The 22222-nt window shown below is 36.8% G+C and overlaps 2 protein-coding genes across 4 annotated transcripts in view; one reads left to right on the top strand and one right to left on the bottom strand.

The window, feature by feature from the left end:
* Positions 1 to 22222, top strand: part of ORC4 (origin recognition complex subunit 4) — an 86682-nt gene that overhangs the window by 758 nt on the left and 63702 nt on the right. Inside the window, exon 1 of one of the 3 annotated variants that reach the window (XM_025431761.3) lies at positions 266 to 424. The exons of 1 other annotated variant lie outside the window; for it this stretch is intronic. The gene's annotated coding sequence lies outside the window, so the exon portion shown is untranslated. Of the gene's footprint in view, positions 1 to 265; positions 425 to 2108; positions 2243 to 22222 lie in introns of those variants that run through there. One more of the 3 variants, XM_025431750.3, reaches the window with a different exon arrangement.
* On the bottom strand, positions 157 to 9329 carry LOC125753047 (basic proline-rich protein-like). Its single transcript, XM_049097342.1, has 2 exons — positions 9296 to 9329; positions 157 to 1223 (listed from the first exon to the last, which is right to left on the bottom strand). Exons 1-2 carry the CDS (start codon positions 9327 to 9329, stop codon positions 157 to 159), a joined length of 1101 nt encoding a protein of 366 aa, XP_048953299.1.

The following is a 22222-nucleotide window of genomic DNA, read 5'->3' as shown; positions in this document are numbered from 1 at the left end:
GCCTCCCAGCAGCCTCCGAGGCGCGGGCGACCCGGAAGACGTTGTAGCGGGGGGTAGAGGGGCGGGGGCGGGGAGTAGGAGGAAGTTGCTACTCTTTAACTCTCCTCCCCCCCTCCCCGCTCCCCGCTCCCGGCTCCCGGCTCCCCGCTCCCCGCTTCACGCCCCCTCCTCGCTCCTAAGGGAAAGCGGAGGAGCGGAAGTGGGCGGGCCCACAGGGGGAGGGAGGGAGACTGAGAGGGAGAGACGCGAGCGGGTCACGTGCCCCGGCGGGAGACGCGCTGCGTGCGCGGGGCATGCCGGGAGTGGTGGCGTCCCGTTGGCAGCGGCAGGTGGAGCTGAGGCGACTGCGCGGCGCGCGGCGGCCGCGGCGCGGTTCTCGTGCTCGCCGGAGTCCTCCTCCGCCCTCCCTCCCCGCCCCTCCCCGGTAAGGGCAGGCTTTTCCCGGGAGAGGCCCCGGCGCGGCGGGCTGGCCGCCAAACGGAGGCCGGGGTCTCGCCCGCGGCGAAAGGGCGACTCGAAAGGGATGAGGACGGATGGTGGCGGAGGCTGGGAGCGCGGGAGGCGGGCAGGCTTGTGTAGGCCGGGCAGGCCCGCGCGGGGGGCAGGCCGCGCCGCGGGGCTGCCGCGGGATCCCCGGGCCTGCACGGCTTCCCCGCGACGCCCCGAGGCGGGGGGGGGGGGGCCTCGGCGGTCCTGCGGCGGGACGCGGCTGGGGGCTGCGGCCTCCGCGGGCGGTCCTGTTGGCTGCCGCTTCCGCTCAGAGCGGGGCGGGGGGCATCCTGGGAGCATCCTGGGGGCGCCCGGGGGCATCCTGGAGACATCCGAGGAGCATCCTGGGGGCGCCCGGGGTGCGTCCTGGAGGCATCCGGGGAGCATCCTGGGGGCGCCCGTGGTGCATCTTGGGGGCATCCTGGAGGCATCCGGGGGGCATCTTGGGGGCGCCCGGGGAGCATCCTGGGGGCATCCTGCGGGCGCCCGGGGGGCATCCTGGGGGCATCCTGCCAACTCGGGCCTTAGCTGCACCACCCGCGCTGCGCGCCTCGCCGCCCCTCCTGGAACCCCGCAGTGGGTTTGGGGAGGGGGTGAGCCGGGGGATTCCCCCTCCCGCGTCTTGGCGTTGCCGCGGCCACACCTCGCCCGTTGCTCGTTTTCGGACGGGGATTTGGGGTTGTGTCGTCTCTGTGCTGTCAGAGTTGGTAAAGGACAAGAAAATTTTCCTTTTCCTGTTGTAATGGATATTTCGTTAAGTTTCTTTGGTTACCTGTCTCGGCTTTAGAGGCTCGGGTTTCTCAATTAAATGCCATTTTTTTTCCCCCCCGGAAATGTTACCCTCGTATGATAGTAATTGCAACCCTTAAGGGATTCATGAATTCACATTAGTTAGTAAGGCTTCTTAAAGTAAATATCTCTGTTTCTTTTCCCATATTCATCGCGTACAATCCTAACTAGGAGCGTTGGAATCTTTAAGTTAGTTAATCTTCTGTAAAAGTGCTTTGAGAGGCTATCACTCTTTATGGTTTCTTTTAAGACCAGGGAATCCAGGGGTGCTCAGTGGTTAGCGCCGCCTTCAGCCCGGGCGTGACCCCAGGGTCCCGGGATCGAGTCCCCCGTCGGGCTCCCTGCATGGAGCCTGCTTCTCCCTCTGCCTGTGTCTCTGCCTCTCTCTCTGGGTCTCTCATGGATAAATAAAATCTTTAAAAAAAAAAGAGAGAGAGAGAGAGAGACGAGTACTCTAGAGTGCTCCGTGTTTGTCGTGTTGGTATTAGTTGATTCCGTAAGGGGTTCTTTAGGATACACTGTCAAAGTTGCTACTTTTCCACATTTTACTTCTGTTTTGGCAGTAGACCTATCCACAGACACTCCACTGCCTTACGACTTCCTCTGTGGATAGAGTAGTCTTGTCAAACGGAATGGAAACTACACTCCTGTGCCTTAAAATTTCGTTTATATTGCAACTAAACATTTACCACTTTATAAAAGAAAAAAAAGTTCGAACAAGGCAATTCAAGTGCCCTAGCTAAACAAATTTAGATTTTTTTTTTAATGTTAAAATACGAAATATGCAAAAAAGTGCACAAATCCTAGGTATGCAGTGTAGTGAATAATCACCAAGTGAACAGCCTGGTGATCTCCAACCAAAGTCAAGAACCGGAACATCGTTGGCGCTGGAGACCTACCTACTCCTCCCCCATCCATTCCTGCTGCCCCACTTCCGGAGCGCCACACTGAAGTAATTTTTAGGGTAATTATTTCCTGTTTTTAAGTATTTTGTTAACCACCAAGGTTGGCTTTCCTACACGATGTAGATGAATTTTGCCTGTTTTTCACCTTTATTAAAACGGTTGCACATTATGTATTCTCGTTTCATCAGTATTTAACCCTGTTAGTAGATTTTAGCTGTTGTACATATTTTTTTCATTTTTGTAATGTCTATGGTAAGTGTGGTGTAGAAAGTCTTGTTATGAATAAACCATAGTTAATTTAGCTAGCCTGATATTAATGGACATTCGGGTTGTGTCCTGTTTTTAGCAATCAGAAGCAATGATGCTGTGAATGTTTTTATGATGGTATTTTTATGCACATAGCATGCATTTTTTGCCGAGCGTAGCTTATGCCAAACTTTTATAAAATAGATATATCAATTTATACTCCCACCAGCAATATATGATACATCCCTTTTTTTCCTACATTCTCACCAACAGTTGATATTTTTCATTTTTGCCAACATGATGAATGTGGCTTTATGTTATTGTTTTAATTTACAGTGCTCTGGTTATTAATGACTTTGAGCCTTTTGTGAAACATTTTTTGGATATTTTGATTTCTTCTTTGAATTGTCTTTTCCTTTTCACAATATTTCTATTGGGTTTTCTTTGTTTTACTTAAAGATTTGACCAGCGTGGCAAATACTTTATCTGTGCTTGGAGCACTTCTCGCTCCCTGAATGGTTTTATCTTCATTTCATTCTTTACTGGTTTATATGCTATTAGTATTTTAAAACTGTAACTTTAACTCAAAGTAAGAGGTTCTATACTTGTGCTACCCCAATGCCTTAGCCCGCTTATGGCTGGCGTGGTCCACTTGAAATATGGCTAGTGTTGCTGAGGAAATGAATTTTTAGTTTTATGTAGTGTTAATTTAAACTTGAAAATTGATACTTGATTCAGTTGTTGAAAAACCCTTAAGTATGTTTGGAACAACTTGGGCACGTAAATGTACTTTCTTGACTGGGAACTTGATAAAAATAAGGTCAAGTATTTCTGGTGTCAATTTAGCATCTGAATTGTCATATTCTGTAATTATCAAATACCAGATTTCTAAGACTTAGTATGAAAACACTGTAAAATAGTTCAGCCTTTTATTATGATCGCATGCTGAAATTACAATAAGTGAATTTACTTTGTTTTACCTTTTTTAACCTAGGTACTAGAGAATTTTAAATTATATATATGAGCGCTATTTGTATTTCACTTGGACAGTACTGTTCTTACCATCAGTGTTTAGGTTACATATTCCTATATTTTTATTACTTTCAGTTTTCATTAATTGTTGCATCTCTGAATTTTCTTTGAAGATCTTTTTCATTTTGCTTTTAATACACTATTTAGAGTATTTTTAATACAAATGTGCTGACAGCCAATTATCTTAATTTCTTGCTTCCCTTATAGTGTCTTGATTCATCTTCAATCTTGAAGAATGTTTTGGGCCTTTTAAATTGTAGATTGTGGTTATCCTTCAGAATCTTGAAGAAAATGTTCCACTGTAGGCTTATTTATTTATTTATTTATTTATTTATTGGCTTCCATTACTGATTTTGAGCAGTCAGTTGTCGATCTAATACGTGCTGCTTTGAAAGAAGTCTGCAAAAAAAATGTTTTCTTTGTCTTAAGTTTCTGCTATTTCTTTATGATGTTTGTACAGAATTTTCTTTTACCTGTTTTGTGTTCATTGAGATACTTGAATCTCTGGATCAGTGTCTTTTTAAGAAGTAAATCATTCAAATTCTTAGTGTTTCAGCTACTTGCTAAATATTACAGCTGTGGCTTTTTTTGGCACAGTATTTGTAATTTCTTTTTGACCGATAATTTCAGTTTCTAATTTTTTAAGGGTCTATTTCTGCTGGTTCATGATTTTTTTCTTCTGTGCCTGTGTGCTAGTTGTTGGATTTGAAAAATTATGGAAATATATAAGTCTTAGGATAACAGTATCTTTTTTAAGAAGACGTGTTTCCCTAGGAAAGATGAGTAGGCAGGCGTGCCACCAGTCCCAAGTCACTTAGTTGATGTGCAAGACTTCAGATTACTTCTGTTGTATACATGACAATAAGCAGGGCTTTAGGTGTTGAGTCCTATGAGTTCTTTTGTACATCAAGTTCTCCCCAATCCTGGGAATGTTGCTCTTAGGATCTCAACTTAATTTGGGTGATGATGTGTTTGCATCGCACATTTGGTGGGTCCTGTGCTTTGATTTTTCTTTTTTTTTTTTTTTTTTTTTTTCTTGTAGCCCTGCAAAGCAACCAGGAATTCAGCCTGCCTTCTGTTTTCTCAGCCTTATTTTCTGGATAGGTAAAAAGCCTCAGGAAGAAGTGGCTGAGTAAGGGTTTTTTGTGTCTCCCCCCCCCCACCTTCCCCCCCAACCCCCGGTTTACTTTGTAGATTTTGGCATGTGATTTCATACTGCTTTATTATTTTATTATTTGATTTCTATTGTGAAGATTTTTTTGTTGGTTTCAGCAGGATCATTCTGATCTGCCATTACCATGGGTAGAAACATCCTCTTTTTTTCTTTATTAATTTTTGAGATTTGATTTCAAGATCTTTCTACTTCAACCAAACTCGTGTATTTTATCCTAAGTCATACATTAGTTTACAGTTTTTAAGTCATACATGCCTCTTTTTTTGAAGATTTGTATTTATTTATTTATTTATTTATTTATTTAGATTATTCATTTATTCATGAGAATGACACACAGAGAGAGAGGCAGAGACACAGGCAGAGGGAGAGGCAGGCTCCACGCAGAGAGCCTGATGTGGGACTTGATCTTGGGTCTCCAGGATCTGGCCCTGGACTGAAGACAGCGCTAAACCGCCGAGCCACTGGTGCTGCCCTGGATTTATTTATTTTAGAGAGAGCTCAGGCATGCAAGTGGGGGAGGAGCAGAGAGGGAGAGAGTGAGAAACTCCAGCCGACTGCCTACAGTGTGGGGATCCTGCCTGTACAGAGCTCTTTCTCACAACCCTGAGATCCTGACTTGAGCTGAAATCAAGAGTCATATGCTTAACTAACTGAGCCATCCAGGCATCACTCACTTGGGTGAGTTAAAATTTAGAAAATAGTTTCAAGCAGTTTTTGAGTTAATGATTTAAAAGAACATGTTCTTGAAGTAGTAACTACTTGTACATGGCTTGTTAAAAACAGATTACATTTATTTATCTCAAGTTTAATTCTCCAGAATGTGGCTCACTAGAGTTGCACCACAGTGGACCGAAATGGTTGTGCCTTTATCCCCACACCTTGCTAAGCCTCGGGAAGTGTATGATGTTGGACAAGGTGGATGTTAAAGCTCCCATTTCCCCATCTTTAGGGGCAAACACCTTTTAAACTTTTTTGCGTGGTTCTTGTGGTATTTCTATTTCCAAATAACATGTGCTACCACTTGATTTTTCCATTTTAGGCATTATCTGTTGACTTCCTGTCTTGATTATTTAAATTGAGGTTTTTCCAAACCATCCTCCATCATTCCAGTGACACCTTACTTTTTGGTTGATAATCATTCTATGTCTGTATACTTTCTCAATGTTTATCATTAATTCAGTCCCAAAAGATCTACTCGTTGTTAGCATATCCTCTCCATAGGGTTTTAAATCAGTTTAACCATCATTGAGTAATTTCTTCTAGAACATTCTGGTCTTCCGTTTAGGCTGGCTGCTTGATATGGTCACCCCTCATGCAACCTCTCTCCATCCTGTGATGGATCCTCTCCTGTATTCCGTGTAATTCCTTGTCTTGTGTTAAATTTTGCATATCTGAATTTTCTTTGGGGATCTTTTTTCTTTTGAGGGTATGGTTTAGAATTTCTTTAATGTCCCTTATCATCATTAAGGATTAATAGTTACCCACTGAGGTTAATGGTTATCCTCATTTTGATTGGTCACAGTCTCCAGTAGCTGAGAGGCAAATGTTTTGAGGTGTTGGGTATCTCTAAATGTCTTTAGATTACTCTAACTTATTTGAGTGTAGAATTCTAAGTTGGAAATGTTTTTTTCTCCAGAATTGCGAGCGAATTTTTAGTGTTTGATATAAAATCTGATGCTATTCTTATTTTCAACATTTTGCATTTCATTTTTTTCTTCTCAGTGGAAGCTTCCACACCCTATTTGTTTGAAGTTTATAGAAGGTTCTCTTTAGGATACCTTGTGTTCTGAAATGTCACAGTGGGACAGCCTGGGTGGCTCAGCAGTTTAGTGCCGCCTCCAGCCTAGGGCGTGATCCTGGGGACCTGGATCGAGTCCCACGTCGGGCTCCCCGCATGGACCCTGCTTCTCCCTCTGTGTCTCTGCCTGTGTGTGTGTGTGTGTGTGTGTGTGTGTGTCTCATGAATAAATAAACCTTTAAAAAAAAAAGTCCTAGTGATGTGAGTTATAAGTCTATAGGTATCCACTTTGCTGTACATTTCATGGGTTCTTTCTGGCAACTTCTATTCCTTAGTTCTGAGAAAGTTTCTGATACTTTTACTCTAATTTCCTTGTCTGTGGTTTTGGTTCCGAAATTGCAATTAGATCTTATATTCTTAGGTGTATTTCTCTTGACATTCTTTTGCTTTAAGTTTCTTGGACACTTTATGGATTTTTTTTTTTTTTACTTTCTGGATTTAAAAAAAACATTTAAGATTTTAATTTCTATTGTTATATTTTTAATTTCTAGTACCTCTTTTGATCTCTACATTTTTAAAATGGCATCCTGATACTTTTTTCTCTTCATGTATTAAAGTTACATTTTGAAGTTTATTTCACCCTGCTTACTCTGTTTTCTCTAAGTTATCCTTTCTGTTAGGATGTTTTAAAGGCTTTCATCTTAGAGGCTTTTCTCAGCTATCTTGTGATCCTTGATCGTGTGTTCAAATTTATGTGAAGGGCATTAAGAAGCTATTTCATGCTCTGTGAATTTGGCGGAGGCTTGCTACATATTACTAGATCTCCCTGTGGAAAGATTTAGTTGGAGCATATTTGGTTTGGGGAACCCCGATATCTGCTTTTTTGTGTGTTATTTCGAAGCCTTTTCTCTTAGGCTAGTAAGAGCCCAATGAGAAGAATTTTCCAATTTTTTGCCTCTAAGTCAGTGATTCTCTGCTGTGATACTGTGACCCCCAGGAGACATTTGGCAATGTCCAGAGACGTGTGATTATTAAGGGTGAATTGCTATTGAAATCTGGTGGATAGAAGCTGCAGGTGCTGTTGAACATCCTAGAATGCATAAGACAGCCACCCACAACAGAGAGGTAATTCAAAATGTCATTAGTATCTATTATGAGAAACCTTGCTCGCAGCATAAGCCTGATTTCCAGTGCTTTGAGAACCAGGTGAAAACAGCACAAGAATCACAACATTTGGTTTTATGTTTAAAGATTTTATTTATTTATTCATTTAAGCGATAGAAGGAGCTGGGGAGGCAGTCAGGGGGAAAGGAACCAGCAGACTCTGCATGCTGAGCCCAGTCCCACAACCCTGAGATCATGACCTGAGCCAAAATCCAGACTTGGTTGCTTAATCAACGGAGTCACCCAGGTACCCCTGATTTTTTTTTTTTTTAATGATACCCTCATCTTCTGCTGTGCCTGGCATTCCTCAATGTAGAGTTCTTATTTGTTACTCTATAGAGCCTTCTGATTGAGTGGGATAGAGGCGTCCATTTAACTACTTTAGTGCTGCAATTTTTTGAAGAAGAATTCTAGCCCAAATTAAAATACTGGTTATTTTTTATTTTTTTAAGATTTTATTTATTTATTCATGAGAGTGACAGAGAGAGAGAGGCAGAGACACACACAGGCACAAGTGTGTGGACTTGATCCCAGGTCTCCAGGACCACACCCTGGGCTGAAGGCGTCGCTAGACCGCTGAGCCACCGGGGCTGCCCAAAATACTCGTCATTAAGTGATCTTGTTATGTGTTTACCCTATTTGAACAGGATTGCCCAATGAGACTACATTTTATGAAATGCTTTAATGGGAAAATGAGATATAAGATGACCATGATAAATTACGAGGTAGTTTAAATCTGGAATTGACAGTTTTTCCCCTTCTTCTATTTCAGTTTATTCCCTCCCCTCTTTATTAAAGATTTACTTACTCAACAGAGAGCGCCAGAGAGCATAAGCAAGGGGAGTGGTAGAGGGAGAGAGAAGCAGGCTCCCCCGCCAATCAGGGAGCCCGGATGGGAGGCTCAATCCCAGGACCCCTGGGATCATGACCTCAGCTGAAGGTAGATACTTAACCAACTGACCCACCCAGGTGTCCTTATTCCCCCAGTTCACTCCAGATTCTTTTTGAGGTGGTGCTTATCTCTGGGAATTATATTCCTAACTAGTGCCATGATCAGTGTTAACAAGAATGAATAAAATACAAGTATTTTTTCTTATTTTCATATTGTAGTATGCTTGCTTTTATATATGGATACTCTTCTGATTTCTGGTAAAAAAAAAAAAAAGATGAATTAGTTTTAAAATAGCTAATCTTTCATTTGAATTGCCATTATTGTTTTTGCAGACACACCACCTGTAGGGTCATGCTCTGCCAAAGCTATATATTTTATTTTATACAGCTTTTCATCTTGCAAGTTTCCTGTTTTACTAGCTTGAAACTGACTGCCTTTTGTGCTTATATTTCATTTTCACAAATCTTCCATTAAGTTTGTGTTCCCACCTGGGTTTTTCACAAATTGTCCTTAAAAAGAGAGTTTTGAGGTCTGTTATTTTCCCATGTGTTTTGGGGTCACCATAGTTAATGACCGGGAAAAGTTAAGATCGTGACTTTGATCCATCCTTGTCTTTTTGGATTTTTTTTTTTTTTTAATTAAAAACTCATCATTTAGAGCAATTTTAGGGTTTACAGGAAAACTGACTAGTGAGTACAACAAATTCCCATATATTCCCACTGGCCTATCTCCCCTACTGTTAACACCATTTTCCTTATTAGCATCTTGCCTAGAGTGATGTGTTTGTCACAATTGATGAACTAGTACTGATACATTATTATTAAGGAAAATTCATAGTTTAGATTAAGGTTTGTAATGTGTCATACGTAAGGGTTTTGACAAACGTACCATCATATCCATGGTGACGGTGTTACAGAAAATCATTTAAATGCCCTAAAAGTCTCCTGTGCTCTACCATCCTCCCTTCTCTTGAATTCTTGGCAACCATGATCTTTTTGACTATCTCCATAGTTTGGCCTTTTCCATATAGTTGGAATGATACAATGTGTATCATTTTCAAATTGTCCTTTTCCCCTAGCAGTATGTATCTAACTTTGCTTCATGTCTTAAGCTGGCTTGATAAATCGATTTGTTTTTAGCATGAAATAAGATTTCATCTTATGATGAAACTGTACCACAGTTGTTGATCTGTTTACCTATTAAAGGATATCTTTGTTGCGTCCATGTTTTGGCAATTTTTAATAAAATTGTTATAAATAGTCTGGTGCAGGTTTTTGTGTGGATGTAAGTCCTTGACTCATTGGGATAAATACCAAGGTGCATAATTGCCAGATTGGTGTGGTAAAAGCAGGTTTAATTTTGTAAACTGCCATAGTGTTTTCTAGAGTGGATGTACCATTTTACATGCTAGTCTGCAGTGTTGTTTTTTTTTTTTTTTAAGATTTTATTTGAGAGAAAGAGGAGTGTGAGAGGGAGAGAGAATCTCAAGCAGACTCAACAATGAGTGCAGATTCCCTTATGGGGCTCATGAGCCAAAACCGAGAGTCAGATGCCTGACTGAGCCACCCAGGTACCCTGTGAATCAGAGTTCTTCTCTTTGTTCTCAGCAGCATTTTTGTCATCATTATTGTGACTTTGGACATTCTAATACATGTAGACTGAAATGTCATGGTTTTAATATGCAATTCCCTAGGGATATATGAAACTGAGCATCTTTTCATATGTTTATTTACCACCTATGTATTTTATTTGGTAAAGTGTTCAGATCTTTTGTTATTTTTAAACCTTTTTTGTTTTTGAGTTTTAAGGCTTTTTGTACGCTTTGGATGCCAGTCTTTTATCATATATGTGTTTTGCAAATATTTTGTCTCTGTCTTTATCTTTGTTCTCTTAACAGTGTCTTCTTCAGAGCAAAAGCTTTTAATTTAAATAAAATTCAGTTTATCAGTTTTTTTCTTTACTGAATTGTGCTATTGATGTTATATCTAAAAATTCATTGCCAGGGATGCCTGGGTGGCTCAGTCAGTTAAGCATCTGATTCAGTTTTAGCTCAGGTCTTGATCTCAGATTCATGAGTTCAAGCCCCACATTGGAGCCCAGTGTGGAGTCTGCTTTAAAAAAATATAAATATAAATATAAATAATATAAATATAAATTAAATATAAATATATAAATATATAAATATATATATATGGCAACTCCAGTGGTGCAGTGGTTTGGCGCCGCCTGCAGCCCAGGGTGTGATCCTGGAGACCCGGAATCAGGTCCCACGTCGGGCTCCCTTGCGTGGAGCCTGCTTCTCCCTCTGCCTGTGTCTCTGCCTCTCTCTCTCTTTCTCTCTCTCTCTGTGTCTCTCATGAATAGATAAATAAAATCTTTAAAAAAAAAAAAAATGCCAAACCCATAGTCACATAGGTTTTTTTTATTGTATATTCCTTTTTTTATCTTGTTTATAGTCTGGAATAAGATCCTTAAAATTTTATTTAAATTCAATTGGCCAACATTAACATCCACTGCTCATCTCATTGTGTGCCCTCAATGCCTATCACCCAGTTACCCTATCCCCCCACCCACTCTTTATTCCTTTTTAGAAGTTATACAGTTCTGCATTTAATGTATAGGTCTATGAGCCATTTAGAGTTAATTTTTATGAAAGGTTTATGTTCTCTGCCAACTAGTTTTTTGCCCGTATGTGTTCACTTGTTTTAGTACCATTAGACTTTGTTGAATTATCTTCTCTTCTTTGTCAGAAATATTTACGTGCGTCTGTATCTGGCTTTCTATTCTGTTCCATTTATTTTTCTATTCTTTTGTCATTGCCACACTATGCAGTTGACCCTTGAACAACCCAGGTTGCAACCCCCCATACAGTTCAAAATGAGTGTATGACTTAAGTTCCCCCCAAACCTAACTACTAATAGTCTGCTGTTGACTAGAAGCCTTACCTATAACATAAGCAATTGGTAACATATTTTGTATGTTATATGTACTTATGCTGTAGTAAAGTAACCTAGAGCAAAGAAAATGTTACTAAGAAAATCATTAGGAAGAGAAAATACATTTACTGTACTGTACTGTATTTGTATATTTTAAAAAGCTTGTAGAAATAGACCCAAGCAGTTCAAACTCTTGTTGTCCAGAGGTCAATTTTATGTATTAGCCTAACTTTATATAGTATGTCTTGTAGTGGGTAGTTTCTGACCTCAGACTTTGTTCTGTTGCAATATTGTGTTGTGTGTTCAGTGTGTTTTTTCTTTCCATGTAAAATTTAAAATCAGTTTATCATATCCACAGAATAACTTTAGAATTTTGATTGAGATTTCATTGAATCCTTAGATTAAGATCGGAAGAACTGGCACAATAACAATACTGAGTCTTCTTATGCATGTACATAGAATATCTGTTCATTTATTTAGGTCCTCTTTGATTTTTTTCATCAGAGTTTTATAGTTTTCCTTACATCCATCTTGTATGTTACTGGATTTATATGTGAGTATTCTGTGGGTGGTTTTTCTTTAGTACTAATAGAAATGATACTGTGTTTTTAATTTAAAATTCCATTTCATTATTGGTGTATAGGAAAGCAGTTGACATTGGTATATTAACTTTGTGTCCTGCAACTTTGCTAGAGTAGTTTATTAATTTCACTAGTTTGTGTATGTGTATTCTTTGGGATTTTCTACCTATCTGATCTTGTCATCTACAAATAGAGACCGTTTTAGTTCTTTGTCCCTATCTATATACCTTTTATTTCCTTTTCTTATTGCATTACTAAGGGTTCGAGTACTATTTTGAATGCCAGTGGTGATCCTTATTCTTGATCTTAGTGGGAAAGCATGTAGTTTCTCACTATTAAATGTGGTGTTAGCTGTAGATTTTTTTGTAGATGTTTTTTCCCTTCTATTTCTGGTGTTTTGGGGATTTTGATTTTTGGCTTTTCTGTTTTGTTTTGTTTTTAAGAGATACAGCATGCAGGCATGCACAAGCATTGGGTGGGGGAGGGGCAGAGGAAAAAGGTAAGAGAGAATCCTTAGGCTTCATGCCCAGCATAGATAGAACCTGACACAGGGCTCAACTTCATAACCCTGAGATCATGACAACTGAAATCAAGAGTTGGACACTTAACTGACTGAGCCACCCAGGTGCCCCAGTCCCTAGTGTATTTTTAAATGGGTGGCAGATTTTATGAAATAAATGTTTTTTCTGCATCTCTTGATAAAATCTTATTTATGTGTCCTGTTGTTATGAATTACATCATTTGCTTTAGGAATGGTGAATGAGCCTTGCATACTTGGAATGAATCCCACTTAATTATTTTTTTATTTTTTTATTTTTATATACCGTGTGATTGAACTTGTTAATTTTTTTGTTTGAGAATTTTTGCATCTGTATTTATGAAAGATACTTTTGTATAGTTTCCCTTTTTTGTAATGTCATTGTCTGCTTTTCTTACTAGGGTAAAACTTACCTCATACAATGAATTAGAAAGTTTGCCTTTACCTTTATTTCTTGCAAGAGACTTGGTATCATTTGTAAAGAATTAATATCATTTCTTCCTTAAATGTTTGGTAGAGTTTATCAGTGGATCTATCTAGCCTTGATGATTTCTGTTTTGGAAGGCTATTTATTAATACATATAAATATATTCAGATTATCTGTTTTTTCTTGTATACTTGTTAGATGGTGTCTTTCAAAGAATTGGTTCTTTTCATCAAGGTATCAAATTTGTGGGCATAGAGTTCATAATTTTTCTGATCAGCATTTTAATGTTCATAGAGTCAGTACTAATGGTCTTGCTTTCATTTCTGATAATCATTATTTATGTATTTTAAAATCTTTTCTTAGGCTAGCAAGATGTTAATTTTAAATATAAACTGAGCCAGTTATTTTGCTGATTTTCCTGATTGATTTCTATTCTAATTTGTATTATTTCTTTTGCAAAGTTTGGGTTGAATTTGTTTTTCTAGTTTTCTAAGGTAAAAACTTAGATTATTGATTTTTTTTTTTTAGGTTTTTTTTTTTTCTTTTCTATGTGTTCAGTGCTATAAATTGTCCTCTTAAGGACTGCTTTGCTGCATCCCTTATATTTGGTAAGTTCCATATGCATTTTCATTTTCCTTCTCAGTTTCTATTTTTCTTGATTTTTCACCTTTGGCCCATGTGTTATTTGGAAGTGTGTTGTGTGATCTCTACGTTACGGGATTTTCTTGGTATCTTTCTATTATGAAGTAGAGCATTCCTTATATGATCTCTATTCTTTCAAATGTGAGGTGTATTTTATGGCTCAAAATGTGGTCTTCATTGGTGAATGTGCTATGTGAGCTTGACAAGAATGTGTTTCTGTTCTTGTTGAATGCAATATTCTATAAATATAATTAGATCCATTTGACTGATGGTCGTGTCCAATTCAGGTATATCTTTCTTGATTTTCTGTAAATTACCAGAAGAGGAATATTGATGTTTCCAAGTATATGAGTGACTCATCAATTTCTTATAGTATTTTTATCATTTTTTTGCTTCACGTTTTTTGACGCTCTGCTAGACACGCATATGTAAGTACTGTTATATCTTATTGGGGAATTAATTCCTTTTTCATTATGTAGTGTGTTTTATTCCTGATATGTCTGTCTGCTTTGAAATTGGTAGCAAAATTAGTGTAGCTACTTCAACTTTCTTTTGATTAGCATATATCTTTATTTGTCTCTATACTTTGATTTGTTTCATTATATGTAAAGTAGGTTTCTTGGAGACAACATATAATTGGGTCTTGTTTTTTTACGCAGTCTGACAGTCTCTTTTTTACTTGGTATATTTACTTAAACGTTTAAGTCCTTGCTGACGTAGTTGGATTAATAGCTACCAGATATATTGCTGTTTTTCTGTTGTTAAAAATTGTCTTTTGTTTCTTTTTTTTGTTCTCCATTCTTTTTCTGCCTTCTCTTGGTTTAATTGAGTATTTTACATTATTCAGGGTTTTTTTTTTCTCTCAGGCTATAAATTCTACTTGTTTTTTACTTTCAGTGATTGTTTTAGAGTTTGCAGTGTACATGCATGAGCAATACAAACTCATTTTCAAAGAACACTATACCATTTAATGATTAGTACAGGCATCATGTAACAGGATATTCCTAATTCCTTATTTCTATTCCTTATAACATTTTTTCTTATGTCTTTTCTGTACTGCTAACCATATCAGACCATTCTTTATTTTTTAGTATTTTTGATTTTTGGTATTTCCTTTTGATTCATTCTTAGAAATTCCATCTTTGCTTCCCTGTAATTGCAGGTTACGTGCTTTTTCCATTAGAGCCCTTAGTGTATTGGTCATAGTTGTTTTATACTCCCAGTCTGTTAATACTAAAATCTTTGTCAGATCTGAGCCTCATTCTGTGTCTTCAAGTTACATTTTTCTTTCCTTTTAATATGCCTTGTAACATGTTGAAAGCCAGAAATGATGTACTGTGTATAAAGAACTGAGTGTACATAAGTCTTTAGTGTGAGGTTTTCGTGTTTATTCAGCTTAAAGGTAGGCTGTGTTTTATTGTTTGTTGTACTCATAGGTGTCAGAAGCTAAAATTTCTTTTGTGTTCTTGCTTTTATCTCCATCTTTTTTTTGGGGGGGGGAATTCTCTAGAGAGTTCAAAAACAGGATGTGAGAGTTCTTTCACTTTTAAATACTTTAGTACAAGAGCCCTATTTATATGGCAATAAAATGTTGGGGGTGGGGAAGCATTATATATTCCTATAATTAGGTCTTGGTTTTTTGTGTGTGAGTGTATGCCCTGTGCTGTGACCTTTACAGGTACTGCTTAACTTCCCCTCCATACAAACACACATTACCCCCTCTAAGTGAGTCAGGAAGGCAAGAAGGGGCTGGAGTTGGGTATTTCCCTTACCCAGGTCAGTTAGGCTCTGGTAAAATACCTTGCTTTGTGGACAAGCCTTGTTAAACAAGGAGGACAGAATGTTCCTTCTCCCAGATGTATTTCAGTATGACTGTTTTTTTGGTATCCCTGTTGAAACGAGGAAATTATTTTCTGATCCTTGCTGCAAACCTAGTAGGGTTCCTGGAGATAAAAACATGGAAAAATGTGGAGTCTTCTCTAAGATTCAGCCTTCCTGGAGCTTTTAACTCTTAAACTTATAAACATTGAGCTCCAGCAATTTGGTAAATTTTCAGTTTTCCTACTTTGGAATTGCCTCCAGTGCTGTTTCTATTCCTGGGCATCTGCTCCAATAAGCTGTGATCCTCTTTATGTGCCTGTGTATGTCTAATATTAGAAGAAACAGTTTGCCCTATGACACCATTCTTACAGAACTAAGAAGAGTTCTTGTTTTTTCAGTTCGTTCAGATTTTTTCTTGCTGTGAGGATAGGAGTGTTAACTTCCAAGCTCCTTACATTTTGGACAGAAAACCCTGATCCATTTTGAGCAATATATCATGTTTTTGTTGTTGTTTTTATTTTAAAATCAAATTAGTCAGGACTATTGTTTTAGAGTGTTTTTCACTGTGTGTGTATCATGACATAGCCTCCAATGGTATTTAATTTTTAAAAATAATTTAAAATTTAATTAGGACTGTTGTTGAAGAGTGTTTTTCATTGTTTGTGTATCATGACATAGTCTCCAGTGGCATTTAATTTTCTTTCTTATATCTATATATTAAATATTTTTAGGCATTTTTCTATGTCTGTAACTATTTCTTTTAAGAAAGTTTCTGGAAGTGGAATTGCAAGATTGAAGTCTGTATAAAGTTGAGCCTTATAATAATATGTATTTGTACCATTATTCTGTGTTGCTTCCATTGTACACAACCTCACCGATACAGACTATCGTGTTAACTCAAACACAGAACGTTTTAATTTTGTATGCCAAATACGATACCATATAATCTTTATAAATTTAGTTTTAATGAGAAAGAACTATGTTTTAAAAATGAAATTTACTTTTTTTTTAATTCAAGTTTAATTAACATGTATTACTACTTTTAGGTGTCTAATATGATTTAACACTGTACTTATTTCATTGCTCATCAAGATAAGTGTAGTCTTAATGTCTTCTTTATATCTATTTTAACCATCCCCCAACCCACCTACCCTCCGGCAACCACATATTTGTTTTCTGTACTTAAGAGTTTGATTTTTTGTCTCTATTTTTTTTTGTTTTGTTTCCTAAATTCCACATATGAGTCAAGTCTAGGTTCATTCATGTTATAAATGACAAGATCTCACTTGTTTTTCCAAGGCTGAGTAATGTTCCATTGTCTCCACCATATCATCTTTAACCATTCATCTGTGGATGGACACTTGAATTGCTTCCATATCTTAGCTATTATAAATAATGCTGCAATATGCATAGGTGTGTGTGTATACATGTACATATATATGTTTTTAAGATATATATGTAAAAAAGATATGTTTTTATATATATCCTTATACATATAAAGAATACATATCCTTAATACATATTTTTTAATTCTATTTTTTTTAATTTTTATTTTATTTATGATAGTCACACAGAGAGAGAGAGAGAGAGAGAGAGAGGCAGAGACATAGGCAGAGGGAGAAGCAGGCTCCATGCACCGGGAGCCCGACGTGGGATTTGATCCCGGGTCTCCAGAATCGTGCCCTGGGCCAAAGGCAGGCGCCAAACCGCTGCGTCACCCAGGGATCCCCTTAATACATATTTTATATATATTCTTTTATACATATAAAAGATATCTTTTATTTAAATATAAATATATTTGATTTTATATTATATAACATTTAGTATATACTTAATATATATATCTTTATATATATTTAATATATAGAAAGACATATGTATATATATATCTTTTTAGATTTGTGTTTTTGTATCCTTTGGGTCAGTACCTAGTATTGCAATTACTGGGTCATTTGGTAATTATATATAAAAAATTATATTTTTTAATAGTTTTGAAGAACCTCCATACTCTTTTCCACCATGTCTTCACCAGTTTTGCATTCCCACCAACAGTACATGAGGGTTCCTTTTTCTCTACATCTTCACCAATACTTGTCATTTCTTGTGTTTTCAATTTTAGCCATTTTGACAGATATAAAGTAGGTATAAAGTGATAGCTCATTGTGTTTTCAATTTTTATTTCCCTGATGATTAGTAATACTGAGCGTCTTTTCATGTGTTCGTTCATCTGTATGTCTGAGGAAAATGACTACTCAGATCTTCTGCCTACTTTTTAACTGGATTGTGGTTTTTTTGGTGTTGAGTAGGGTAAGTTCTTTATATATTTTGGATATTAATCTTTTATCCAATATATCATTTTCAGATATCATCTTCCATTTAGTTTTGTTGATAGTTTTCTTGGCTGTACAAAAGCTTTATATTTCGGTGTAGTTTAATTTTGCTTTTATTTACCTTGCCAGAGGAGACATCTAGAAAAATGTTTCTGTGGCCGATGTCAAAAATTACTGCCTATGTTTTCTTTTAGTTTTATGGTTTCAGATTTCCCTTTAAATCTTTATTATGAGTTTATTTTTGTATACTTGTATACTTTGTATAACAAAGTGGTCCAGTGTCATTCTTTTCATGTAGTTGTCCAGTTTTCCCAGTACCATTTTTCCCTTTTGTATACTGTTGTTAGCTTTGTCATAGAATAATTTACTCTAAAAGCATGGGTGTATTTCTAGACTTTCTATTTTGTTGATCTTTTGTCTATGTTTTGCCAGTATCATACCGTTTGGATTCTATGGCTTTGTAGTATATCTTGAAATCTGGGATTGTAATATCTTCTTTCTCAGCGTTGATTTAGCTATTCAGGATCTTTTGTGATTCCATACAAATTTTAGTGTTATTCTAGTTTTGTGAACAGTGCTAGTTTTGGTAGGGATTTGCATTCAATCCGTAGAGCACTTTAGGTAGTATGCACACTTTAACAATATTAGTTCGTATAGTCCAGGAGTATAGAATATCATCTTGGTTAAATGTAAATAGGACTGTTTTTCCTGATTTCTCTTTCTTGCACTTTTATTATTAGTGTATAGAAATGCAACAGATTTTTGTATTTTGCTTTTTTGTATTCTGCGACTTTACTCGATTCATTTATCTATTCTAGTAGTTTGGGTGGGGTGTTCAGGGTTTTCTTTTTCTTTTCTTCTCCCCCCCCCCCCCCCCCCAGGATTTTGTATATGTAATGCCAGGTCATCTACAAATAATGAGTTTTACTTACCCTTACCACTTTGAATGCCTTTTATTTATTTTCCACAACTGATTACTGTGGCTAGGACTTCTAGTACTGTGCTGAATAAGATTGGTTAGAGTGGACATCCTTGTCTTGTTCCTGACCTTAGAGGAAGGGCTCTCAGTTTTTACCCATTGTTTGATGTGTGTTTTTCATATATGGCCTTTATCATGTTGAGATATGTTTCATCAAAACTTACTTTGTCGAGAGTTTTTATCATGAATGGATGTGTTACTTTTGTTAAGCGATTTTTCTACATCTACTGAGATGATCATAGGGTTTATATTTTTTTCTCTTGTTAATGGGATGTATTATGTTGATCAGTTTGCAAATACTGAAACCACCCTTGCATCCCTGAAATAAATCCCACCTGGTCCTGGTGAATGATATGTTTAATGTATTGTTGCATTTGGTTCACTATTATTTTGTTGAAGTTTTTTGTAATTGTTCATCAGAGATACCAGTTTGTAGTTTTCTTTTTTTATAGTGTTTATTTGGTTTTAGTATCAAGGTAATGCCAGCCTCATAGAATGAATTTGGAAGTTATCCTTCTTCTGTTTTTTGGAATAGTTTGAGAAAAATAGGTGTTAACTCTTCTTTAAATATTTGGTAGGATTTACCTCTGAAGCTGTCTGGTCTTGAACTTTTTTTTTTTTTTTTTTAATATTTTATTTACTTCAGAGATAAAGCATTCATGTGTGAGCAGGAGAGGGAGAGAGAGAATCCCAAGCAGACTCCTTGCTGAGTGTGAAGCCCGATGTGGGGCTCAATCTCATGACCTTGAGATCATGACCTTAGCCAAAACCGGGAGTTGGATGCCCAACTGACTGAGCCATCCAGGTGTCCCTGGTTTTGGACTTTTGCTTCTTGGGAGTTTTTTGGTTACTTACTCTACTTCATTGCTAGTAAATTATCTGTTCGCATTGTTTTTCATCCTGATTCAGTTTTGGTGCATTATCTGTTTGTAGGAATTTATCCATTTCTTTTAGGTAGTCCAATTTGTTGGCATATAGTTTTTCATAATCTCTTACAATCTTTTTTACATCTTTGATGTTGACTGTTACCTCTTCATTTCTGATTTTACTTGAGTCCTCTCCTTTTTTGGATGAGTGGCTAAAGACTTGTCAGTATTGATCTTTTCAAAGGACCACCTCCTGGTTTCATTGATATATTGTGGTTTTAGTCTTTATTTCCATTATTGTGCTCAGATCTTCATTATTTCCTTTCTTCTCCTGGCTATGGGCTTCTGTTCATTTTCTGGCTCTTTTAGGTGTAAGGTTAGATTGTTTTAAGATTTTTCTTGCTTCTTTAGGTAAGTCTGTATTGCTACAATCTTCCCTCTTATAACAGTTTTTGCTGCATCCCAAAGTTTGGATATTGTGTTTTGTTTTTGTCTCCGTGTGTTTTTTATTCTTTAATTTTTTTTTATTTATCCATTAACTGTTAAGTGGCATGTTATTTTGCCTCTATGTATTCTCCAGATTTTTTCTTGTGATTGATTTGTCATTCTGTTGTGATTGGAAAAGATACATGACATGATTTTAATATTTGAACTGAAACTTGTTTTGTAGCCTATCATGATCTATTCTGGAGAAAAGTCCACATGCACTTGAAAACAATGTATATTTTGCTGGTTTTGACGGGAATGTCCTGTATATATCTGTTAGGTCCATCTAAGTCATAGTCCTGTTAATTTCTTCTTCATCTGTTATTAGTTGTTTTATATATTTAGATACTATGTTGGGTGCATAAATATTTACAATTATTATATCTGCTGGTTGGATTGTTCTATCTATCGTTAAGTGATTTTGTATTAACCTCAGAATATCACTTACTGATTTTCCCATTTATGGTAGTTAATTAGGAAAGTGGGATGTTAAATAATGGAACTTTTTATTTATTAGTTCACTATATTAACACAATTATAGGATGCTACAGTTTGTCACTGAAATAAGAGCTCATTACAGATACTTGGCCAAACAATAATCTCTGATTGAGAAGTAGATGTATTTTCATTAGTAAGCATATGTAGTTTAACGATGTATATATAAACATGTTCCAATGGCTGAAATGAGTTTGGAGAACTAAAATTTAGCATTTTACTGATTGAAGGAATCTTTCAGTTTCACTTTGTTTTGAAGAAAAAAGTTTAAAACTCCTTTCATATATAAAAACCACATAAAATTATCCTAGTGGGATTTTTTTTTATTGGTGCTTGATTTCTCTAGAATAATATTAGTACTAGTAAGAGGGGATATAGTCTTGGTTTTATTTTGATACCTATTCTATTATAAATTGAAGCTTTCTAAAAGCTTATTACAGCTTTCTAAAAGGTAGTTTATCTTTTATTTATTAGGCTATTAGCTAATATTTGATCCAGAATTGTTGATTCTGTTTATGAATTCTGTGTGAGCCATATATCTATATTTTCTGCTCTTTGTCTAGTTTGTTCTATGTCAAGTGCATAGAATAAAGTCCAAAGGCCTGTATTTTTTTTTCTAGGTATTGTGTACTTTTGTTTATTGTTGTGAGTTTTGTTTCAATGCTGGTGGTTTTTATTGTTGTTCTCTTTACCTCAAAGAATCAATTGAGGTAAAGAGTAGTCAAAGAATAGCAATTTTTTCAGAACAGAGAATGGTGTTTACATAAGAATAAAGGAAACAGTATATTTGAACCTGTCTGTTCACAATTGATCATCAGTTTAACCTTAGTTGAGTGGGGGTGGCTTGCAGAAAAGGATAGATATATTACACTTGAGTGCTTAACCTCAATCTCTGACTATAACTGGATTTCTGAGTAAATTTGTGCTCAAATGTTTTCATATGTGAGAATGAGGGAGTTATGTTTGATGATCCTGCTAAAAACAAGTGAGTATAACTTTTATGAAGACACTTTGGATATTGTCTTAAAGTCATCATGATGAACAGCTATTTTGCAGTACAAAGAATAATGTAAGTTACTGAAAATTCTGGTTTGGAGTCTCAAAAAGATGAAGTTTTCCTCTGTATTGTACAACGTTGTGTAAGAAAAAATTCTAAGCTGTCTTTTTATAGCAAAAAAAAAAAAACTTTTTTGGTGTACTCTTTTTTAAAAAATCCAATTACTTGTAGAGATCTTACTACAGTATAAATGTTTAAACTGAGATTTTTCAACTGTCATGGCAGTTATCTAAGCATGCTGATGAGGGATAGGGGCTGTATATTCATTAGCAGACACAATGGAAGAATATAATCTTGGGCCCTAGTACTCATATTGTAGGGATATGGTTTCCTTATGCTTTGTGCATAAGCTGAAGAGTCTCATTAGAAACAACAAACTGTTCTTAAAGTTTTTAGGGTAAATTATAAGATTTCGAGTTTACATGGGATAATTTCTAGGGATTCTCAAGTGGTTTCTATCTAAGACAGTGTTGTTTTCAGTTTTTTCCTTCTAAAAGTAGTTTAATTAACATTTGCTAATTGGTTCACTGGGGTTGTAGCATATCATATTTATATTTGCATAAATTCAACTGTGAGCATGTCAAAGGGAAAAAAAACAAATAGTGGGGAGGATGCTATTTATTATTCTTTTTAAA

Source organism: Canis lupus, chromosome 19 (assembly GCF_003254725.2).
Source record: "Canis lupus dingo isolate Sandy chromosome 19, ASM325472v2, whole genome shotgun sequence".
Taxonomy (NCBI): Eukaryota; Metazoa; Chordata; class Mammalia; order Carnivora; family Canidae; genus Canis; species Canis lupus.
The sequence above is the reverse complement of the archived record's forward strand: the minus strand, read 5'-3'. Positions and strand labels throughout refer to the sequence as shown.

Excerpts from the sequence above, each read along its gene's own strand:
- LOC125753047 (XM_049097342.1), bottom strand. The coding sequence starts at position 9,329 with ATGGATATGATGGTACGTTTGTCAAAACCCTTAC. Across the intron at positions 1,224-9,295 it reads ACGTTTGTCAAAACCCTTAC|GAAAAGGAAAATTTTCTTGT; the intron begins GTATGACACATT and ends CCATTACAACAG.